Here is a 23,231-nt window from a genome sequence, read left to right on the forward strand (position 1 = left end):
AAATGGCAAAGAAACAAAATTTGAACAAAAATACATATAAAATATTGAATAGAATAAAAAAATAAAAAAACCTCACATCAATTAATGGCCTTAAGATGTGTGAAAGGGTACAGCCCATATCTGAACTACTTTATTCTTTGTGCTATATGATTTGTAGGAACTGCCAGTTGCACCCACAGACACTGTAATCAGCCAGGTGAAAGTCCACTGTCAAGTATTGAGACACTCTGCGACCCATGTATGCTGCACTAAATCTCTTGCAGTTGGCAGGCCTGCAAATGCTATCATTGTTTCATAATAATGGTGGAGGTGCAGAGTCAAGCACACAAACACATAAAGAGATGCTTCCCATATATCCCAAAATACAGTGTTTTTATATACAATACTTTTATAGTATGTAAGGATACTTTTGTTTGGCCTCTTTCTGTCGGTGTTGCTCACCATGCTTTGTAATGTAGTAGTGACTGACCTGAAATTAGCATAATGGTTATATTTTTTCCCCTCCAATGTGGCTATTGTCCAATGTGTTCCCATTGAGGGCCTCACATTACAAGTCTACAGTGCGGCTATTGTATCCTGACAAGGATCTTTCACATACCCACAGCCAATCCTAGCACTTATTGGCAGATTCACAATGTAACAGTCACACTCTTGCAGGTATGGAAATTTCCTGCATAGTTCTGTCAGACATGCTTTGCAAATGAGAGATGGCAAACATTCTCATATTTAATATATTTAATATTTAAATATTTTTTTACTCTGTTATTGTATTGCTATTTCTCCTTGTGGGATTAATAAAGTATCTATCTATCTATCTATCTATCTATCTATCTATCTATCTATCTATCTATCTATCTATCTATCTATCTATCTATCTATCTATCTATCTATCTATCTATCTATCTATCTATCTATCTATCTATCTATCTATTCTCACAAGAGGCTAACAAGTGCATTTACACAAACCTCAGATTTCAGATGACATGTGATATGGGCCATTCAACACATGCATTACTTCAGATTACATATCTGTTTGTAGTCACTCAAATAGAGGAGATTAACAGATCTTTCATGCTCTCGCTCAAAGTAACATCTGCTTCCACAAGGGCAAACTGCCTCTGTTGTGGCAGTGATTATCGCTTCTGCAGGACAAGGTAACTTTGATTAGACAATGTCAGCATGCTATCAGGGAAAAGGAGGTTTGATCCAAGCCGAGGGAAGGGCTTCCCTTTGTACAGACTTAACTCGTCTTGGCCTCAAATCAAGGTTGCAGGCCTGGCTGCCTTCTCAGCCCACAGATACAACTACAGTCGACAATCACTCAAACACATCTTAAAATGGTCAGCTGCTGTGAGGGAACTATTTTTTAAACCCCACAGTCAAAGTGAGATGCAGAGGACTGCTATTTAAAAAAAACAAAAAAAACAAAACAGTTGCAAGGATCCTTGTTCACACCCTATCAGTGCACATAGGGAACTCTCTTCCATTACATCCATACCATGAAACTGACAAATGTAAAACTCCACAAAGTGAAACCCATAGTGAGAATTCACACAAAGTGGTGTTACAGACCAAACTTGATTGATCTCATATTCAGCTTTACTGTTTTTTCAGCACTTGTGTTGGCAAACCAACTCCATATTGAATTATAGGAAAGCAAAAATAAATCCAAAATCGAGTAGATAAATCGCTATTCTTTCGAACATTTCACCCATGTTTCCTATCATCCTCGTCATGCAACCGCTGGAAAGCTACAGTTTTCAACCGCCAGCTGCTGTTGCCCAATGGAGACAGCAGTGAGGGAAAAAGTGGGCTGGGCTGCACGTCCCCCCTTCCCCTCCCACACACACACACACCCTCCCCCCGCCTTTATAAAATTCCCTCATTCATCCGCCTTGTGCTACACTTTATAAACAAAGCAACGCCTCCGTCACAGCTGCAACAACCTGTGCTGTTTTAACAGAAACGAGAAGTTTTTGTGGACTTTTTTTTTTGGGGGGGGAGTGCTCATATCAGGACAATCAGCAGTTAAAGCAACAGGTAGGTTTTTGCTCCAGATCCTAAACTTATTTGACTGTTTTCATTATTTTAAAGGAAACTGGGCGCTTACTTCCTAGTCAATTTCGCAGCATGTTTGGGCACGTTGTTATTCCTGTTTGACAGAGCAACACCGCTGAAACACAATTTAAATAAGAAAGAGGGATATTAGTTTCACTCCATAAGAATTTTATTGTTTTTAGATTTTTTTTTTTTGTGTGTGCAAATTAAGCACATGCCGAATGCTTGTTATAACAGATAATTTTGGGAAAGGCTTTTCTGTTCTTATCAACCCTGTTTCTGAAAATATGTGGCATACATTGTGTATATAAATATACATACACACACACACACACACACATATATATATATATATATACACACATATATATATATATATATATATATATGTGTGTATATATATATATATGTGTGTGTGTGTGTGTGTGTGTGTGTGTGTGTGTGTATAAGATGCTCAGCTCGACATGCTTTTCCCACGAGACACTAGAGGCACGCACACAAACAGAAAACATGGAGCCTTTATGTCAAATCCTGCAAATATTATAAGGGCAATAGAAGCCCAGCAAATCCTCTTTGCTTTCAAGCCTTAATATTAAGAAAACAAACATGCCTGAGGGTGGGGGCAGGGGAAATGGGGCGGTGCTTGCGACTAGCCAATTCAAAATGAAAAAAAAAAAAATTGTTTATAAAGTATTCATGGCAGTCTGCCAAAATATAAACCATAGCCCTCATTGGTTGCTATCAAAATAAGTCTGCACACTGACCTGCTGTCTTTGTTTGGATGTCCAGCTAAATTAAATGTTGTGTAGCCTAATCCATTCCTGTGTAAAAGATCATTAACCTGATCTCAGAAGATCTGCTGAGTTGTGATGATATAGGAGAATACATCTCACCATAAATAGCAGCAGCTGCTTGAACTAATGATGTGTGAATGGTGTTTTTCTGCTGATGGAACCACTGGGGATCTCCTCAGACCACCCTGACCTACCTCACCAACACTACTGTATCTATGAAGACACCCACATTTTGATATCTCTGAAAATGTAGGTCCGTAACAGCTTAGTCCAGCAGGCCTGCTGCTGCTACGCTGATATTTCAGAACCAGGGATTTGACAGATTAAGTGAGTTCCCAAAGATTAGGGAAGCAATCATTGTTTCTGCAGATGGATGCACCAGGCTTGTGGATTTAAAACTATATGGAGGCAATGGAGGAGGATGGCCTGGCCTTGATTCTGGCTCTCTAAAGTTTAGACTCTATGTCCAAATCCAATCAGTACATATGCTCTCTCTCTTTCTCTCTTTCTCTCTCTCTCTCTCTCTTTCTCTCTCTCTCAGCAAACAAAGAAAGAGTTTGATCTCATGCTGTTTTGTAACTTGGATGTTCTGGCTTAAAGCACGTGTCGTATCTCCGGATTTACCATGGAAAACAAGCACTGATATGTTATGTAGGCCTGCACCAGAGCTGTTGTTTTCCTTTGATGCTCCAACCACATGATCTCACCATCAAGTGAAAACATTTTTTTTTTTTTTTTTTTTCAAAAAGCTTGCTTTTCAGGAATCATCACATAAAACCTAATCATGACAATTCTGATTATTGTCAAAGCTGGAAAGATCTGCGCCGTAGTAGAGGCTTTAATACAGTGTATGTTTACATACTAAATCTTGTTTTTCAGAGATTATGAAGCCACACACGAGCATTTCACAGAGCAAGTGCAGAGTTTATGTTGTTTGTCATGCATTTGACTTAGAGCTACATATTTTGGGTCATCCCAAACCTATATCCTCCTTCTGTTTCCTGTTCTTGAGTGCATAACAGCCTTACTTCTGCAAGGCCAAAACTCTTTCAGTGAAGAGGTTTTTTTCTTCTTCTCCTGACACATGCTTTCTTAACAAAACATGTTTAGGAACTGGTTTGACTTGGTTAAAGACAATGTGCGACTGTTGCCAATGACACCAGTTTTTTTTTTTTTTTTTTTTTTTAAAAGTAAACCCCTCGCTGCAGCCGTGACATAAAATCCCTGAAAAAGAACCACAGCAGAAACACTACTTCCCTCTGAGGAACAACATCATCTGCAATATTTGCTGTTCAGGAGTTCTTGGTTTCATTGCAATATTAATCATTTTTTTCACGACTGTCATTAAACATCAGTGAAATCAGTAGATAAGACACATCAGGGTAGCAATAATCATCTCTTGTTGCTTGGTATTCGGACCTGTGGGGTCAAACTAAAACATTTCCCTCTGTGCTCCTCTCGAGCAGGTGAAACATTAGCTCGGCGAGGCGAACGCTTTGAGGCACACTGCAGGTGTCATAAACAGCAGGTGACCTAGTTGCCTTCTGTCCAGCCAGACTCCCTCTGCTGCCAACATTCTGACAGGTGGTTTATAGAGGAAGTCTCCACCTTAATTTTGTTAATTTAATGAACTCCGTGCTCTTGTTTTATTTTGTTTACAAGTAGGCTTGAAAACAAGCGTGAAACTTTCCCTCATGTAGACACATTTAATCCTTTATCATCTAAAATGGCCCGAACAGTTTTTTCTTTCAACATTATGATGATCATAAACATGCCTTCTGTCACATGGCTGTGGAATCTCAATGGGGGCTGATCTCTTGTCCTCTTCAACAAAGCTCCTGCAGTGCGATGGCGGCCATGTTTCAGAAGGCCGCAGCAGACAAATGAACCTGTTGTTGGATACTCTTCTTCCTCTGCAGCATTGTGAGATCTGGCTGGCTGGCACCAGCCTCTGTTCGCCCAGTCAGAGTGTGTGTGTGTGTGTGTGTGTGTGTGTGTGTGTGTGTGTTTGTGTGCTCAGGGAGTATTCTGCTGGACAACTGTATTCAAAATATAATTAATCACTTTCTCGAAAGGACCACCTTGCCCTGACGACCTCTCAGCAATTCTGAAGGTTGATTAATTTTCTACTTTGTGTGTCTACAAAGACAAACAGGAAAGACAGAGAGCACAAAACACATTGTGTAACCCTTGGAGGAGCAAACATAGCGACTGCAACCAAGCAGAAACCAAGGCAAACAGAGAAAAGTGGCAAAATGCACAGAGCCAGAGAGCCAGCAGTGAGCTGAAAGGAAGCTGGGATGTTTCGATGGGAACCAGGGTATCAGTTGCTTCCTGTATATGGATGTGTCTTGGTCAGCCGTGCCCCTCTTCAGCTGCGGGGGAGAGGAGGGCAAACCCCTGGCTCTCAGGAGCCCCGAGGCCAGTGGACAAAGAGCTCTCTTAACTGGCTAATTTGATTTGCATGCAGAGTCACTGACTGCCTGCTCTTGTCCAACACAGCATTATGATCCACACAGCTTGGCTTCTCTTTACAGTCTCTCTTTTTTTCTGTTTTTCTGCCTTTCTCAGTCTCCTTCTCTGTCTATACTAGTCTTCTTCTTTTACTTGAAATGTTCTCATTGAAAAGGACTACTGTTCTTTTGAAAATAAATGTCCAGTCATGAAACTGATATGAGATAGGGACTGCTTCTGCTGTAAAATCTATGGCTAATCAATTTGAGTGCCCTCTCTTTAAAGTGCATGTGTTGTACATTTGAATTACAACAAAGTGTTTTTATGCATTTCTCAGAAATCCCAATTCCTCTTTTTCTCTGTGCTAGACCTCCCTTTTGTCTGTCAGTTTCCTGTGTACCCAGTCAGTTAGTATGTGTGTGTGTGTGATTGTGTGTGTCATCATCAGTTGATCTGCGTATCTCTGACATGTGGGGTTCCTAGGTGTGGCCAGTTATGTGAGCTGCATATCACTGCAGATTGCAGCTGCAAGGCAATGCATTTTCCTGTGTCTCTACATGTTTTGCGTGCATGTGTGTGCATGTATATGTGTGTTCTGGCTGTAGTGGTAGTATCCTTGGCTTTGTGTTGATAGGAAACATGCCCACCTCAAAGTTCAAGCAGTCATCTTATTGTCTGCACCTCAGCCCTCTACAGTCTGCCAACATTCACTTTTTAAGAAGAGATTTGAGAAAGTGAAAATATTTGAATTAATTGAAAAGAACACAGAGTGCTTTTCAAGGGTTTTAGAAAAGCCAAATATGTAACCAAACCCCCTTTTCCTACATTATCTAAATGCATATTTACTTCTCATTACCATCATGCATTTAAAAAAAAAGCTCAGACTCTCACAACTATTTGTTGAACCAGTCACTAACTATTCTGATCACTCTTGTCACCCAGGCTCTGCAGCTCTTTGAAATGGATGACATCCAAGTTGTTGAGTCCAAACCCCTGCTGGTGGACAGGGAACTGCCGGTATGTATTCTTCTTAAAATTGTCAAATTGAATATTGTTTAAAAAGTATTCTCAAAACTATGTTTTCACTTACATTATGCATGCTTTATACCTGAGAAGTTTCCTTTGACGCTTTTTGCATCTCCTTGCTTTAGTAAGATACATAGAATATCAATATATTATCACTTAATGATAAAAATAATTAGTCTCCATGTAGACTTGCATCAAAATACACACATAAACAGACAATTATAGGATGCAGGTGCCAGATTTTCTTTTTTTAATGTTTTTCTAATAGTTGATTTTTCACAAAACAGCAAAAAAAAAATCTGTTTAGAAAATCACAGATCTGTACCAAAATACTACTCTATGATTCACGTTCACTTCAATTTTGACTTGAATTTTTTTTATGTGCTACAAAGAATATTGTTGTGTAGTCAAGATTATATTTATGGATGTGAAAATACGCACAGTGACAGAATGACACCCTCAGGATATTGGATTAAAGCATGTTGTTTAATTACAGTTAATTGCATTAGTTTTCTGCTTTCATCAATCCGTTCTCTCCTTGCAGGGCTTGAGAGAAGCTGTGCAGCAGCTCGTTATCAAGGTACAGTTGCAGACACAAAAATTCAATCCTGCATTATTATTCCCACCAGTTGTTACCCTGCTTTATCATTTGAATCTTGTGCTGATAGATGATACCAATTACTGGTTGTTTTTGCACACAGTGTTAATGTATACTGTATATACATTTTATTTTGTCTAGTACCATCTAGTGGCTGATTAAAAGAAATACTCAGCAGCTCAATTAACATAGCTGCTGCAGTGTCTCATTTATCTTGGTGATGACCTTTCATCTGCTGTGATTTTATACGGACAGAAATCTAATTCGGGCTCCACTAATTCCGTCAGCTACTGAACGTGATGACACACGTTGGACTGGATTTGTAAGAGGGCGTCAGCAGTTTCATTGTCCTCTCGAGGACATGCACACACAGGTTTTGCTTAGTGTATCGGGGGCCGTCTCAGCACCACAGACAGAGCTCCTCATTGTCAGAAATCCACCATGTTTTCATGTACAGATTCATTGAGAAGTACATGTTCTTCCGTTCCTGAAGGTCAGAATGTGTGAGCTCATGGGTCTTCTGGTCAGGCAGTAAACGGGCCGGGATCTGTTTCCCTGATGTCAGTCCCATCAAAGAGCTAATTTCTGTCTGAACTCCTTCTGACTGACTTTGGTGTGACACTAACAAGTTGGATGACCTCGGGTATCCAGGGCAAGTGTTTAAAATGTCTGTGGCAGCCAAGCTTCCAACAATTATTGACATCGGATTAGTTGGCTGGCGATATGTGGGGCTTGCTTTTAATATTAATAATATATGCATATGTGCAAACAGTGGCAGATAATGCATTTTCCCACTTTGAGTGTCATGGGTGTGTGTATGTATGCAAGCGAACATTCATATGCATTTACAAGCGCACACGCACGTGTTTCCCTGCAGGATTATCTTGCCTGTCTAGCCTATATTCAGTGTGCCCTACACGTGATGAATGGGTGGAGCGAGGTGTGGTGAACCTTGTACACTACATCCAGTAAATAGGTTTTACACCTTCTTGGATGTTCTTCTAAAGCAGATCCCAAGCAGTCAAAACCTGTGTGGAACCCAACCCAACTAATAGCTCATGTTGTGACTTGACTTGTAGGTCACTATGGGACATATGTTGGGTTTGTTGTTGTTGTTATTTGTTTGTTTTTGATTGAACGATACTGACATATTAAACTATATACTAGGAATATTTTTAGACAGGAAGTTGCACTCAAAGACTATCTGATATTTTTAGATTAATTTTTTTTAAGATATCATCTGATAGTTCTTCTCTCAGATAATGACTTTATTTTTGAAATAAAATAAATACGTATGCACTTTCTGGCAATGTATGTAATTGTAAACAAACTTTAAACACTTCATGCTGTAAATTTTCAATATTTGTAAAATAGAAGAGATTTTATTAATCCCACAGAGGGGAAATTTAGTTGTCGACATCTGCATTTCAGTGTATGTTTTTACACTGAAATAACTTATATTGTGCTCATATTGTCCATACTGTGACTGTATAGGGATCATATTTTAGGAAATCTTATCAAAAGCCTTAGTTTAGGTCTTTCTAGCCTTGAGAGATGGTTTAATGCTATGTTTCACTGTAGATTTTGAAATTGTATAATTGATAGATAGATAGATAGATAGATAGATAGAGAGAGAGAGAGAGAGAGAGAGAGAGAGATAAATAGATAGATAGATAGATAGATAGATAGATAGATAGATAGATAGATAGATAGATAGATAGATAGATAGATAGATAGATAGATAGATAGATAGATAGATAGATACTTTATTAATCCCGCAAGGGGACATTTTTTTATGGTCATTTTTTTTTACCCCTAATTATTTATGAGTAATGCCTGCTGCTTTGCCCTCACTCATTCGTTCAGCATGTCACGTACACATACACATACTCACTCATTATGTCAACACAGTAGCTCATGCCCCCTCTGTCTGACATTGGCTGATCCAATTTAGGGATATCTTCATCTAGAATTAGCTTGTTTTGACCAGCCTGCAAGGCACCATGGGAGGCCAGGAGCTTAGGCCAACTGGTAAGCAGTGGGGGTATAAAATGCAGGTCTCAGTGCAGGACTAAAGAACGTCAGAGGCTTACCAATTGTTGCATCTATAGCTCAGAGAACCACTGCGTGCAGTTTTTTTCAGTAGAGAGCAGTGCTCAACTCCTCTCCTGCAAACATGGTTCTGGAGGATTCTGATGTGGAAATGATTGTTGCTGAAATTGAAGTCAGCGTGAGTAGACTAAAACACCTTATTGAAATTTTTGCACTGAGTGGATTTATTGGATTATGCTGCTGGCTGGACAGCGGCGGCTCTAGTTAAAGTTGTAGCATAGGTGCTAAATTGAGAATGGTTTGATATTTTATGTATTTTTTTGTGGCTCATTGGGAATAATAATTATTATTATTCAGGCAATTATTAGAAATAATAATAACAGATTGTAATCTGTGAAATTTAATTGGAAAAGTAGCTAGAAAAATTAAGCAACTAAAAAAGCTCAGAATTTTGATGAGGCAATAATGAAGGATTGTGTGGAGTACATAAATGAAGGTCCTATAATATTCTCATTTCATGTAATTTAAATTTTTATTTATTTTTTTATTTTTTATTTTTTTTATTGTGATGGTAATGCTGGTCATTTAACTATATTTAAAATGCGTGCATTAAGTATTAAGATGTGACATATTTCTCAGCTTTTAGAAGTTCGGGCTGAATTCCTTCATATAATCACACAGTATTGTTGTAAGTTGTTTATGTCATGTCCATGCATTTTATTTTAAACTTGGTCATATGTTTTTGGATCAATAGGAGCATGATGTGGAGACTCCTCATGGCAGAATTCACTGTACAATGAAGGGGGTTCCCAAAGGGGAAAGACCAGTCATCCTCTCCTTCCATGACATTGGACTGAACCGTAAGCCCGTCTCCTTGTTCTGCTCTGAGTGAAACATCTGTTGTTGTGCCTAAAGCCTGGGTTGTTTTGAATTACTGTACCACGTGGGATCAGATTAAGTTCACTGAGCTAACTTCATATTGTTATCCATTGCAGCACTGTATCTATTGTCTTCTAATGTTACTGACAGATTTTTATGATAGAGTCAAATCCTGCAAAACACAAGGCCTACATGTTAAACAAACTCTTCATGTCTCTTACTTGAGGTCTGTTTTTCCTCTTTGCCAAGTATCACTTACCCACCTCTGCCTCCTTTTTCTTTTTTTTTACTGTGTTTCAGACAAAACCTGCTGGAACACGCTCTTCAGCCATGAGGACATGTCAGAAATCATGCAGCACTTCGCTGTGTGCCACGTTGATGCCCCGGGGCAGCACGAGGGAGCTAAAACCTTTTCCACTGGGTGAGCCAGTCGCATACAAACACACTTGGATACCTGACGTGTGTCAAGCAATCTATGACCTTTGACTCGACAGGTAGATCACTGCAGATACACTTAGGCGACCTAATTTGACAAATGCGCTGTAGAAACAGGTGTTTATCTTGTTTCGCCTAATATCCACTTTGATGGTGCGACTTAGCCTCATGTTAATGCTACCTGAACTTAATGTGAAAACTGGGACACTGCTGGCGGTCAGAGGCTGATAACAACATAGATGATTAGATAGTGGCTATTATTAAAGTGAAAACTAATTTTTTGTTTTGTTTGCCAGATATGAGTATCCTTCTATGGACCAACTGTCTGAGACTCTCCCTCTGGTGCTGAAGCACTTTGGGTATGTTGACCTGCCGTTTTCACTCTGACAGTTCCCTCTTACATTAAAGATATTCTCCAACCATTTGTTCTAACAGTATTCCTGTATTTTTGTGCACCCCAGCCTGAAGAGTGTTATTGGAATGGGCATTGGAGCCGGGTCCTACATTCTGACCAGATTCGCTGTAAGTTTTCCCCTTTGCCCTCTCAATCAGGCTTAATAATTTTAGAGTTTTAATCACTCCAGGATTACCAGCTAATGTGTTTCTGCTTTTTGCTGATATTGGCAATACAGCACTGCTTATTGCTTGAGCCTGCTGAGCCATAAAAGCCTCAGGAATGTACCAGATCAGCTCAACACTAACACTGTGCTCAATAGGAAGTCTCACTGTGTTGACACAACACTGAGATACAACTTTTAACTCCTTGCAGGAGCCTTCTTTCTAACTAATACTATACTGTACATCATGGTTTCAATGTGTTTTATTTAATACTCATTGTATTGTATTGTACAATACCGCTTTTAAATGAAAGAGATTTAGATTAACAATCTAACCTGACCAGGATAGGCAGCAATATTGACATGTAACACAAAATATGCCACACAATTTTAATTAAACAAAAATGCAACTATAAAATCAAATAATTAGAAAATAATCAGATACAATCGTGAAGCAGATAGTTAAATGCCCTTATAATCTACCAAAACTTTGGCAGACAGAGGCGAATCCAGTTTTTGGACATAAATCTTGCTAAATGCCTCATTGTGTGTTACAGTAAAATAATAATAATTTAAATTTTCATGCTTTGTGTATTTTAGCTGGACTACCCAAACATGGTAGAGGGCCTGCTGCTCATCAACATCAATCCATGTGCTGAGGGATGGATGGATTGGGCTGCACACAAGGTAACACACACAAATCCCTGTCAAAAGCTTATATATACTCACACCTAAAGAATTACCAAAAAAATAACTGGTAACTTTAAAGAGCTAACCAAAAGGTAAATGCTGTGTTAAAGCTAAACATGACTTTTGTGTCAAACCTTAGATCAGCGGTTGGACCCATGCCATGCCTGACATGCTCATCGGCCACCTCTTTGGAAAGGTACAGACTCAAATTCTGTTAAAAGGTCTTTGTGCATTCTATCTAAATCTTATGAGGATCTTAAAAAAAAACTCTGTGGTCTGGAACTAGGTTTCTAGTTTTATTTTTTTATTTTTTTATTTTTTTATTTTTTTATTTTTTTTATCTTTGTGAGTTAAACACATTTTGCTTTTGGTCACCACAGGAGGAAATCCACAACAACCATGACTTAATTGGAACATACCACCACCACATTATGCACGACATGAACCAGTTTAACCTGCATCTCTTTGTCAAGTCCTACGAGAGGTAAGCACAGCAAAGCCAGACTACACTCACAATCAAAGAATCAACAGCATGTTTGCATGTCAAAATTTGTAATAAATTAAAACTGAGATTTGTTTAAGATTTCTTGAACACTAACAGAAGTGTCTCTCTACAGTCGGAGGGATCTGGAAATCGAGAGGCCGGTTCCTGGAAGCATTGTCAGAACCCTCAAGTAAGTTGTTATCTGGCAAAATTAGTTTTTTTTTGTTTTTTTTAAAATTTAAATGACAATATAATTTCTAACATTTGATGAATGTTAAATATGTGATTTTATGTGTGTCCCTCTTCCAGGTGCCCTTCCCTGCTCGTGGTCGGTGACAGTTCCCCTGCTGTGGAGGCTGTGGTGAGTTGAAGCACAAACATCCACACAGCCATTAAACAATGCTAATGATTACACTCCCCACCACCGTTAACACTGTTAACTTGTGCTGGACGTGTTTTCCATTCACTTCAGTCTTCTGTTTAAATCCAAGAGATATGCAAGATTAAACGCAAAAGGACGACAGTTTAGCATGTTTTAGGCAAGAACAGCGTTGGGAACAAAAATCTAGTTAAGCAGAGTAGTTTTGATCTGTTAATGTTAAGAGATGTTTGTGTAGCTGTTTCTGCTTTTAGCTCTAGAACAGTGTTACAAATGTATTAGTGTTTATTGGCCATACAATTAACAATTAAAAGTGAACTATATTGTCAAGTTAAAAAATAAATGTATTTTATAATGTTTTGTTAGCCTTTTATCTGCAGTTTGATGACATATCATAAGATACGTAACATATTTGTTTGATTTGTACCCACAGGTTGAGTGCAACACCAAGCTTGACCCCACAAAGACTACCCTGCTTAAGGTGAGAGCCTATTTATTGCCCACTGTCCTGCCCCCCTACCCTGCACCTCCTGTCCCATATTTTCATTCAGATTATAATTTAGCCTTGATGGAAACGCATCAGTTGATAAGATTCCAGTGGCTCAGCATTTACCTGGTAACATATTAACCACAGGTGTTACAGCTGAATGCGTACGCATGTCGCCTGTGACGATGATGCAATCTGCTGCAACTGACCCACTTATGTTGGCCTATAGCAACCTTTTATGGTCCACAACCAAATGGCTGTTAGACCTAAAATGGGTGCCATTTATTGGGGTTAACTGTTCGGAGTCTAGAGGAACACTGACTGGAGGTAACAGGGACAAGGTGTTCAGCGTGTTCAAATGGGACCTGTTGGCCCTAATGGGGGGTAATGGAGCATGGCCACTGCCATGCGAATGTACAAGCGGCAACTTGCTAAATTGTAATGGCCTCTATTGTGTTTTCCCTCCTCTCTCCAGATGGCTGACTGCGGTGGCATGCCCCAGGTCGACCAGGTGTGTATGTCTGTGTGACAAAAACAGGAAAGAAAAAAGCTCTGAGACAATAATGTTATAAAGCAGGATGGACAGGGCTTGAGAATTGGCACAGAGGGTCAAGTGGAGGGGTGGATAGCATAAGAAGGAGGCACTTAAGGGTATTAATCCACAGTTGTCAGGTTTTAATCCTCCACATTGCACAGCACCTGCTCATAGCAGCTGCCATATCTGAGACCCTGAGCAGTAAGCCGCTCAATGAGATGTCGATGTTATTTAAATGGAAAAAAAGACTGATTATCTGCCTTCTTGTGCTCTTTTCTGCAGCCTGGCAAACTGACAGAAGCTTTCAAGTACTTCATTCAGGGCATGGGATACAGTAAGTACACAAGACATTCAGTGTTTCTTCTGTTGGTAGATGCAAATCTAACCATAACATATCTGAGAGCTGCACTGCACCAAAGTATAAAAGATTGAGACATTGCACTTAAGTACTCTTGGCCTCTAAAGTACCAAGAGTGTTTACAGACTTCAATCTGTTAAAGACGAGTTTTCTGCCACCTTGTGGTGAGATAAAGACCTTTTGCATTACTGTTCACCTTATGCTCCCCACTCCCAGATGTTTATTGTACTACAGAGTGCACTGAGAACAGTGGTGGAAGAAGTATTCAGATACTTTACTTACATAAAAGTAAAGTAAAAGGCCTCACCAGATTTGCATTACATTTTCCCTTCCATTTAAAAATCATTAGTGATCATTTTTATGTAAACAGATTTCGAATATTGATAAAGTTGTTGATTTAAACTGGGGCTCGTTTTAGTGACTTGCATGCTGTGGGATGTTTTCCTTTACTTCAACAATATATGGAATTTGATATGCTCATTTTAGGTTTTTATAATATTTATCTGCAAAGTTACTAATGCAGTCAACTAAAATACTCCTAATCTTTCCTATTCAGCATAATATTAATGATGGTAATGTTCTAACATGAAATTAAAATACTTACAGCACAAGTACCTCAGAAATGCAAATGTATATTTAGTCATTTTTCCACTTCTGGCTCAAAATATTTACCAAATCCCCCTCCTCTTCCTCAGTGCCCTCTGCCAGCATGACCCGCCTGGTCCGCTCCCGCACCGCCTCCGGCTCCAGCGTCACTTCCTTCGATGGCAACCGCTCCCGCTCCCACACCAGTGAGGGAAACCGCTCCCGTTCGCACACCAACGAGGGCAGCCGCAGCCGCAGCCACACAGCTGACAACCAGCAGGGCCGCTCTCACACAGACGCCGCCATGGACGGCACGGCCAACAACAACGTGGACCAAGCTGTGCCCAAGTCCACCGAAGTGTCCTGCTAAGTGACCCTCCACTCACCAGACACCCAAACCCAAAAGTCCCTTTGGTTTGTGCTGTGTTGCCTCTAATTCACACTCACATTCCTACGCACATACACACTGATGTAGAAAGGGACAGCATACCTGGAGTTGTAAAAACGCACAATGGACCCTCACCTGCAGACTTTTCAGTGCAGCTGAGATGCCCCCAATTAGGAAACATGTCTTTTATGTAGGTGGTTCAGGCCAACCATAAGCATGTTTTGTCATTCAGAAGAACTCAAAAAATATCCGAACAGGAAATGTTTCTGAGCTCATCTGAGGTCAATTGAGAGTGTAGTTAGGTGCAACACAGCATCCGGGGATACCGAAGCAGAGAATGTCGGAGAAAGCTGTAGCTAAAAGTATACCAGCTTGTAATGTATCTCTCATACATTAAAACAATTAATATCCATTTCAGCATTCCCCCATCCTGTTTTTATAAATTTTTACCACATTGACACAGCTTTCTCGATTATACCTGGCTGTAATTGTCTGTTTTCTGTCCTCACTGTAATTGTTTGATGATTTATTCTTTTATTTTCCATGTTTGAAGTGTTGTCGTTTGTGCGTAGGAGCAGATTTGTAGACGTGAGAGAGAGAATAGGGAGACATTTGGATACATAAAAAAGGATGTTTGGCTCAAATTGCATATGTAACTTTGAAAATTAAGGGACAGACTACACATACATCATGTATATTCAGCAAGAAATATTGTTTAATCTTGCAAATGTCCTTGAGTTCTTTTCAAAAGATGTCTGTTATTTTAACAACTTCCTACATTTGTTCACAGGTGACATGCAGTTTAAAAAAAAAAAAGAAAAGAAAAGGAATCAAACGATCATTGAGACTGTCTGCTCATTAATCAAAACACTGAAATGCAAATTCAAAAGGCTTTTACATCATATGCTTTATTAATGGATCATAGCTTCAGACAAAACGTTTTTTATCCTCTTTTTTATGATGATTTCTATGCAATCAAGCACAAAGGAACAAAGATGTGCCATGGAATTGTTCACTTTTAAGACGTGATGCTCCTATGTGGTTGTGGATTTCTTTGGATGAGTGAAGAGCTAGGGCCACATGTTAACACAAGGACAGCCATAGAACTTACCCTAAACCTTCTACTCCTGTATTTTACTTGCACTACAGCAACATTTTACTTTGTAGAACACATATACAGCTTTGTAAAGATGTGATGCAAAACCGTCTAATGCTGTAGAAAAAGCATTAAAACAACATAACAGTTTGTATTTATTAAAAAAATTACAATAAAAAACTTGTAACAGATCTTCCCTGATTGTGTCTTTGTTGCATATTTGAAGATGTAATCTTAGAAATAAGGCATCTCAGTCCAGCTCTCCTTTTTTAACTTTTATCATAAAACAATTTTATGAAATACATGAGAAAATATACACAAGTACACTGACTACATGGTGAGTTTTAAGAAAAGCAATGTTTGGCTGTTCTTGAGAACATCCCAAGAACATGACATATGTTATTACATATGCAAAAAGCTACATAAATAAATTAGACTTTCAATATTTCACATGCCCTGTTGAATATTTTCATTTGCAAAAAGTTCTTCAAATATTCTTCAAAAGCACACCATGCTTTATGAATGCATTCTGGAGACACATACATATTGTATTTCATATTTACAACTTTTTCCAATAGGAAAAAAAGACCATAAGAAAGTCCCTTGATCAAACTCGTTACAAATACAAAACATTGCATAAGAAAAAGAAGTAAGGAAAAAGTTAAGAATGCTTACGACAGCATAACTCACACGTCACTACTTAGTTCATGACCTCTGGGTAACCGTAGTAACTCTCCAACTCGGCGAAGATGTCGTTGGGGTTTTTGCAGCTAAGGTTGCAGAAGCAGGCCTGCACCCACATCATCTTCCAGGTGAACCCCGTCCCATTGGGACACTCAAACTCCACGTCGATGGTCTTGGACTTGTAGGGGATGCAGCAGCGCTCATCCGTGCAGACGCCGCAGTATTTGGGCCTGTACTGCTTCTTGCTGGTGCAGCCAGAGATGGTGAGGTTTGAGGGCTGATCTTCCCTATAGATGTTCAGACATTTCTTTCCTGGCTGTGGGGATGGCATAGAATAAAAACATTTAAAATCACGGTAACACTAAGTTTTTATAAAAAATGGTTTTATACTACCATCATTTTACCGTGCTTAAGATGCAGAACTCTACCTTGATGTGTTTGGTGATGTCGACCTCACATGGACGCAGGTTGCAAAGACGAGACTCTTTGACCAGCTCACATTGCTCATTGGCGTTAGAGATCCTCATGGACAGGCCGCGGCCGCAGGTCTTTGAGCAGAGGCTCCATGAGGTAGTCTGGGTAATGCAGTTCTTGTGCCAGCTCCTGGTCTCTGCTGGGTAAACTGGATCAGCAGAGACAGAGAACGAGGCAAATAGATCACGACATGTTTAAAAACAGTATTTACTACAATTTAAAGCTTTGAGCCTTGCAGATTCACAACTAATGAACAAATTTGAACAACAAATAATGAATTACTGTTACACATGCAGCTAACAATTTTTTTTTATTAGCAATTAATTTTCCTCAATTGATTGTTTGATCAATATAGCTTAAAATGACTATCATGGCATGCTTGACCCTGAAGTTATGTCATCAAACAGCTTTTTCTTTTGGACTAGCAATTTAAATTTAAAATTGTATAAAACAGAAAAAAAGCTGGAATTTGAGAAGCTGGAACCAGAGTTTTTTGTACTTAAAAAAAATAAATAAATTACACAACCAATTCATTGATTAGCAAAATATTTTTACAATAATTATATAGTACTGTCTAATGATTTCAACCATATAGTTAAATGTTTGACATTGACAGGTTAAGCTTTCAACAACAAAAATATACCTGACAAAAAGAAGTAACCTGGTTTTTGTTTTAACACTTTTATTCAGTACCTGCTGTTCCTGCATTTGTAATGGTTGAGAATACATAAATTGCAAAGTAAAATTGCAACCATTTGTATTGCATCTGTTTTTAATCTAAATTGTTACATTTTGTCTGCCTTGTAGTCTGGGTCTAATTTGTTCCCTTGCGCAACACAAAGAGATCTTGGTTGACATTCTTGCCTCCGCAGCACGGCTACACTAAACGACTGGAAACTGGACATGACCCAAAAACAGTGTGAGGGCTTCCACAGGAAAGGATTGGTCTGTCCCTGGCTGAGCACGCCCACGCACACACGCACACGCACGCACGCACACACACACACACACACACACACGCACACGCACACGCACACGCACACACTAACCTCATGATTATCCTGGATGACAAACTATATTCACATTATCTACAGACTTCATGAGAGCCACATTCAAATTATACGAAGTCAATAAGAGTTTTTCCACATGCTTTTGTTTTACATTTTTACATAAAATACATTCAGCTATACACATAGTTGCTCAGAGATCTCCATCTACTCGTGTAAATCTTTTTCTAAGGAGTCCTTTAACTTGAGAGTTTGTGTATATACATATATGTATGCTTATAAAGGAATTAAACTGTGTCAGAATAAAAGCTTGGGAATTTGTTTTTAAATAAATTCCAACTTTATTCCCTACTTTAAGAATTCCGTTTGACTCAAATTGAACCGTAAAATGTGGTGAATTTCATTGAGCCGGAGGGACATTAGGGGATTTGGCAGTTGTACAACCAAAGCGTCCTACCCTCCACTGCATGCCGTGGAGCTGTCTTTCGCCCTCTCTTGGGTTCATCACAGATCCACTGCTCGCAGCACTGTCCACGCACTTTGACCCGCCGCGGGGTTTGGCACCACACTCGGGGAGGCTGGGACTCTGTGCACAGCCCCACGCAACCGATGGCACCGTTTACACACACGCACTGGTATTTGCAGCTGGGCTTGAAACTCTGCCCATTACGGTAGATCACACCATCATGCTCACAGCCTGTTCCCACCATGTCTGGCAGAGAGGGACGACAAGCAGTCACATATTATAAAGACATACAAGGCAAACTGCAAACACATGAAAATGTGTGGTGCTGTTAAACCGTGTTGTATTATACAGGGAAATATTTATTTTATATATGCTGTCATTGTTAATATAACTGGGGTAGACAAAAATAATACAAACATCTGTCAATGTAAAACAAATTAGTCTGATAGCACAGCAAAATGTGGCTTACAAAGAGATCATACAGTTGAATAAACACCTTCCTAAAACAGCTTAGATGAAAACATTTGAACTTCGTGAAGGTAGGATTCATTGCAGAAGTGTTGTATTAGACTGCATTGAGTTTAGTTAGGTGTAGCTAATAAACTGGCAACTATTTGTATAAAAAACTTTTCTAACAGCTTCAAATGAAAATACAATTAGAGGCAAAAAACAACCTGAAATCACATAATAAATCATATGTATTTTAAACAATAGTACAAGTTTCAGAGTAAGGTAAGCATTTCCTCAACACAGTCTGTGTCAATGAAAATAAAAACCTGTTCAGTTAGTATGAGTGACAAGAATCACTATGATTTAATAAGAGAATGGAATAAACTGCCTCATTGATCAATCAATCAATGATAAGTGCTGTGTAAATAATAGCACAGAAAATAAAACATGAATCATGTCTTTTCCTGATCACATTATTATTTGAATTGCAAATATTAGTCATTTTTCCAAGTAACTATTTTGTAATGTACTTTTCACAATAGTTTGATAAGTGGAAGACATCCGGTAAAAAAAAACAAGCAACATTATAAAGCCTTAGTAGTCTATCCAGTAGCCCCTGAACTGTTAATATAATAACCAGAGTTCATGTGTCAGCAGACACCTGATTAACTCAAATCTGGTCACTTGTATTTTGTGCTGCTGTTTGAAAAATGAACTTAGTTTCCTTCTGTGTAAAATCAGTTGTTTGAGTGACACTTACATGCACACACTCCTTTTTCGTACCTAGGCTTGTCCGAGCTGTAGTCACAGTACAGTCCCTTGTGGTAGTCGCACGTGTCTGCTTCGTTGCACACCTCTCCCACCTGCCGGGCGCAGGTCTTGCAGCAGTCGCAGCCATCCATGAGGAGGCTCACGCCTAGCGGGCACTTGGGGGTGACCTCCGGACACTCGCAGGGCCACTTGCAGTACTGCCTGCGGATGTACAGGTCTGCAGATGGCGATGTGATGGCTGCAGCAGGCGGCATGGCAGTGGAATTCAGGGAGTAGGCCTGGAGAGGGGAAAGTGGAGAGAACACGAGCAAATTAAGGCTGTATAGTGAGATTAATATGGTGAACACCAACTTCCTTTTAAAATATATGTAGTTTAGTCATGATATGCAGTTAACTTTTTAACCATTTTACAGAAATAAATTAGCATTTGTATTATGCATATAATTCACCTCTAGATCATCATAAATAAGCCTTTATATAAATGTGGTATCAGCAGCTTCAGTAGCTGCTGTTTCGGTATGGTTATGCAAGGCCAAAATGCCATCTTTTATTGCATGAAAGGTATTTGATCCCCTGTGGCGAGGCAATATTCTTAATATCCTTAATCCTGAATCCTTTCATATCCAGCCCTCTTTGGTAACCTTGTCTGAGTAAGTAATTGATCTGAAAGGTCTAAAATCCCTTATTTATAGTACACTTCTGCTTCACTGCCTGCATTAAGGCTAACATGTGGTCATGCTGTGCCATGAATTAGATAAGACTATAAAAATGAGTTAAACACATGGAGGAGATAATCTTATTAAATCAATGTCAGGGACTAGTTTTGTACGTACTTAACACTGGTGTCCCATCACCACGTTTAATATCTGTAACTGTGCTGAACACTTAGAAAATCCTGCCAATGAAACTTAATTTCTCCCCATCAGTGTGTTTTGACTCTTACAAGCTGCTCTGTGTAGCCAAGATCACACAGTAAAGACCTTTGCAGCTCTTAAAAGCAGATGTTCTCAGGGTAACAGGCCACACGAGGAACATTAACGGCCCAGTGCTCAGAGATTTAGTTTTAGACGGTGGATGCACGAGTTTCAGCCCAGGAAACTTGTGTTTCTGGTTTACAATTTATTTTTCAACAACAAATGGCACACTTGTGAGTCTAAATTTAATTATTTTTGTTTTGAGAACAGGGTGTTACACTACAGGTCAGTTTTGTAGTAATAGCATAATGAAGGATCTTTATGACTAAGATTGCAGCTGTAGCAGACACCATGTCCATCATAACTACCAAGAAGTGAAACATTTGACTGGAGGTCACATACTGCCCGTATAGTCATAAATCATAACATGAGCCATATGCTTAGAACAGCAGTAAGGAGCTGCCCATCCATAAAAGACAAGCATACACACTTAAGCCGCAATTAATGAGAAAACATGCTTAATCATCTTAAACATGGCGTAGCCTGTGTCATTTTTCAGAGCTTGTTCTCAGCCCTTCAGTGGAATTATGGCCATATTAATAACTACTCTGTATGGCCTTGAAAGCTAATGCAGATAAATTAGTTTTAATCGCCGCTGTGCCACTAAGCCATTCTCAGAGGAGTTAATTTAGCCTCCAGCCATCAGGCTAATTTTACAGAGGGAAAAAAAAGAAACAAACAGAGCTCTCACCAAGAATGGGGATCAGAGAAAGTGGGTGTTTCTTCAGTTAATTATGAAAGCTTGGGCTCGGCTTTAATGTAATCATCCACCTTAATATCATCTATATTTGCATTACTTTTATTTAAGATATTTTTCCTTGTGTGCGTTTGTGTCAGGAAAAGGTGAAAGTAACTGAGCACTACATTAATCAGAGAAACGTTTAAGAAAACCGAGCAAGACAAAAAAATTATCTAGTGGTCTCGAAATGTTCAGATTTAGGCTTTATGATTTACACAAGTAGTTAGCATCATCGCCTCACAGTGAAAAGGTTCTGGGTTCAAATCCAGGCCCGGGCCTTTCTGTGCGGAGTTTGCAAGTTCTCCCTCTGCCTGCGTGGGTTCTCTCCGGGTACTCTGGCTTCCTCCTACCATCCAAAAACATGCACATCAGTTTAATTGGTGGTTCTACAAATTGCCCTTAGGTGTGAATGGTGTTTGTTTCCGTCTGTCGCTACGTGTTGGCCCTGTGATGGACTGGCGACCTCTTTGCCCAAGGTGAGCTGGGATAGGCTCCAGCCCCCCCCCCCCCTCAAATGATTGCAACGGAAATACAGATCATGAGTGACACATAAAGCCATTGGAAAAGCTGTTCTCTAAATAACCGCAAGGTGGCACTAAAATATAGCAAACGGTGGAAAGTGAACCTGCAGGATGACAACAGCCAGCATCACACACTGCCAGATTCACCCCAAAATGATTGAGGACGATAATGACTTGTCTTCCGAGATATCAATTTAAAGGCTATATTCAGGACAGTTAGTCTATTCAAATGATTGTGGCCTGGTCTATTCTGTCAAACGCCAAGAAAACGTTAACATTTTTGAGGGGATCACAAGATGACCGTGTGGGAATAATTTGTGGAAGAATGCACAAAAAGGAAGAAAAAAAACAACAACATAAATAACACAGGAAAATATGCTAGAAAGTCTGTTATCATAAAAACAAAAACCTAATAATTTTTAAAAAAAAAAAACCTAAGCCGTCACTAAAAGCTACTGAGGTTCTAAAAACAGACTGCAAGTCCCCATAAGAAGCTACGTAGCTTCTCATGATGTAACTAGAAACAGTGACGCTTTCAAATTGCAGAGATGCACATTTTCATAATTAGCCTATATTAATATAACTGACAAGTCTCCCGCATCCTAAAACCGAGTGAAATATGCAGCTTGCGCATTTAAAAAAAAAAACAAAAAAAAAAACATATTTGAGAAATGCCTCCTCCGTCCCACCTGTTGAATCCCGGCTGCTGTTAGAATCCACAACAGGAGCCAACTCATCACTGATGCGGAGCTGCACATGCATTGAATCCAGAATGATTTCCGTGATTAAACGCGCGACACGCCGCTCTCCCCAGGTGTGCTACATCCTCGTCCCGTCGATGACATCTCTGCGCGCCTCTGTCTGCGTCCGGACCTGCTCTGACGGCCTGTTAAAGAGTCCCGGCTGACGTAAGGTCTGAAAGGACGAGTCCCGCATACTTCTGGCAGTTTCCCTTTCTTTCCCTCCGCTCCACTTTCACCCGAGCCTCCTCTTAGGAGCGCTGGTGGTTTGGGCGTGTCTGAAAGATACTCTGCAAGGACTCTCTGACACTGTTACTGTTACTCACTGTCATTTAGATCACACATCTCTTTCATTGTGGACTTATGATCCTGCTCATTTTTTTTTTTTTGCATTTGGTTTATTTGCTCTTGACTTTGCTCATTGTGTCATATTTACTGTGCTAAATTGCAATCATTTGAATGTTTTTATTTTTTTTATTTTTTTTTTTTCCCTTTAATGTTGCTAATTTGGGATTGTTATTTTCTAATCAAGCCCTAAAGAATCGCTGAT

The 23,231-nt window shown here is 39.5% G+C and overlaps 2 protein-coding genes across 4 annotated transcripts in view; one reads left to right on the plus strand and one right to left on the minus strand.

Annotated features, from left to right (window-relative positions):
• Positions 1–1,911: 1,911 nt before the first annotated feature.
• ndrg1a (N-myc downstream regulated 1a) lies at positions 1,912–16,046 on the plus strand. The gene is made up of 16 exons (XM_069176052.1): positions 1,912–2,040; positions 6,249–6,323; positions 6,877–6,912; positions 9,737–9,842; positions 10,162–10,282; positions 10,593–10,655; positions 10,758–10,818; positions 11,454–11,540; positions 11,683–11,739; positions 11,924–12,027; positions 12,161–12,217; positions 12,337–12,388; positions 12,840–12,887; positions 13,369–13,404; positions 13,711–13,762; positions 14,482–16,046. Exons 2-16 carry the CDS (start codon positions 6,267–6,269, stop codon positions 14,739–14,741), a joined length of 1,197 nt encoding a protein of 398 aa, XP_069032153.1. The 5' UTR covers positions 1,912–2,040; positions 6,249–6,266; the 3' UTR covers positions 14,742–16,046.
• A 69-nt stretch (positions 16,047–16,115) lies between these two features.
• ccn4a (cellular communication network factor 4a) overlaps positions 16,116–23,231 on the minus strand; it is a 33,475-nt gene continuing 26,359 nt past the window's right edge. The window contains exons 1-6 of one of the 3 annotated variants that reach the window (XM_069176054.1): positions 22,631–23,103; positions 21,662–21,766; positions 19,697–19,985; positions 18,478–18,732; positions 16,968–17,161; positions 16,116–16,855 (exon numbers count right to left, since the gene is read on the minus strand). In XM_069176054.1, the coding sequence (XP_069032155.1) occupies positions 16,556–16,855; positions 16,968–17,161; positions 18,478–18,732; positions 19,697–19,961 (1,014 nt within the window). In that variant the 5' untranslated portion in view covers positions 19,962–19,985; positions 21,662–21,766; positions 22,631–23,103 and the 3' untranslated portion in view covers positions 16,116–16,555. Of the gene's footprint in view, positions 16,856–16,967; positions 17,162–18,477; positions 18,733–19,696; positions 19,986–21,661; positions 21,767–22,630; positions 23,104–23,231 lie in introns of those variants that run through there. The other 2 variants (XM_069176053.1, XM_069176055.1) reach the window with 2 other exon arrangements.

Source organism: Embiotoca jacksoni, unplaced genomic scaffold, assembly GCF_022577435.1.
Source record: "Embiotoca jacksoni isolate LCO1_2020_lvr unplaced genomic scaffold, fEmbJac1.0.p SCAF_7, whole genome shotgun sequence".
Taxonomy (NCBI): Eukaryota; Metazoa; Chordata; class Actinopteri; family Embiotocidae; genus Embiotoca; species Embiotoca jacksoni.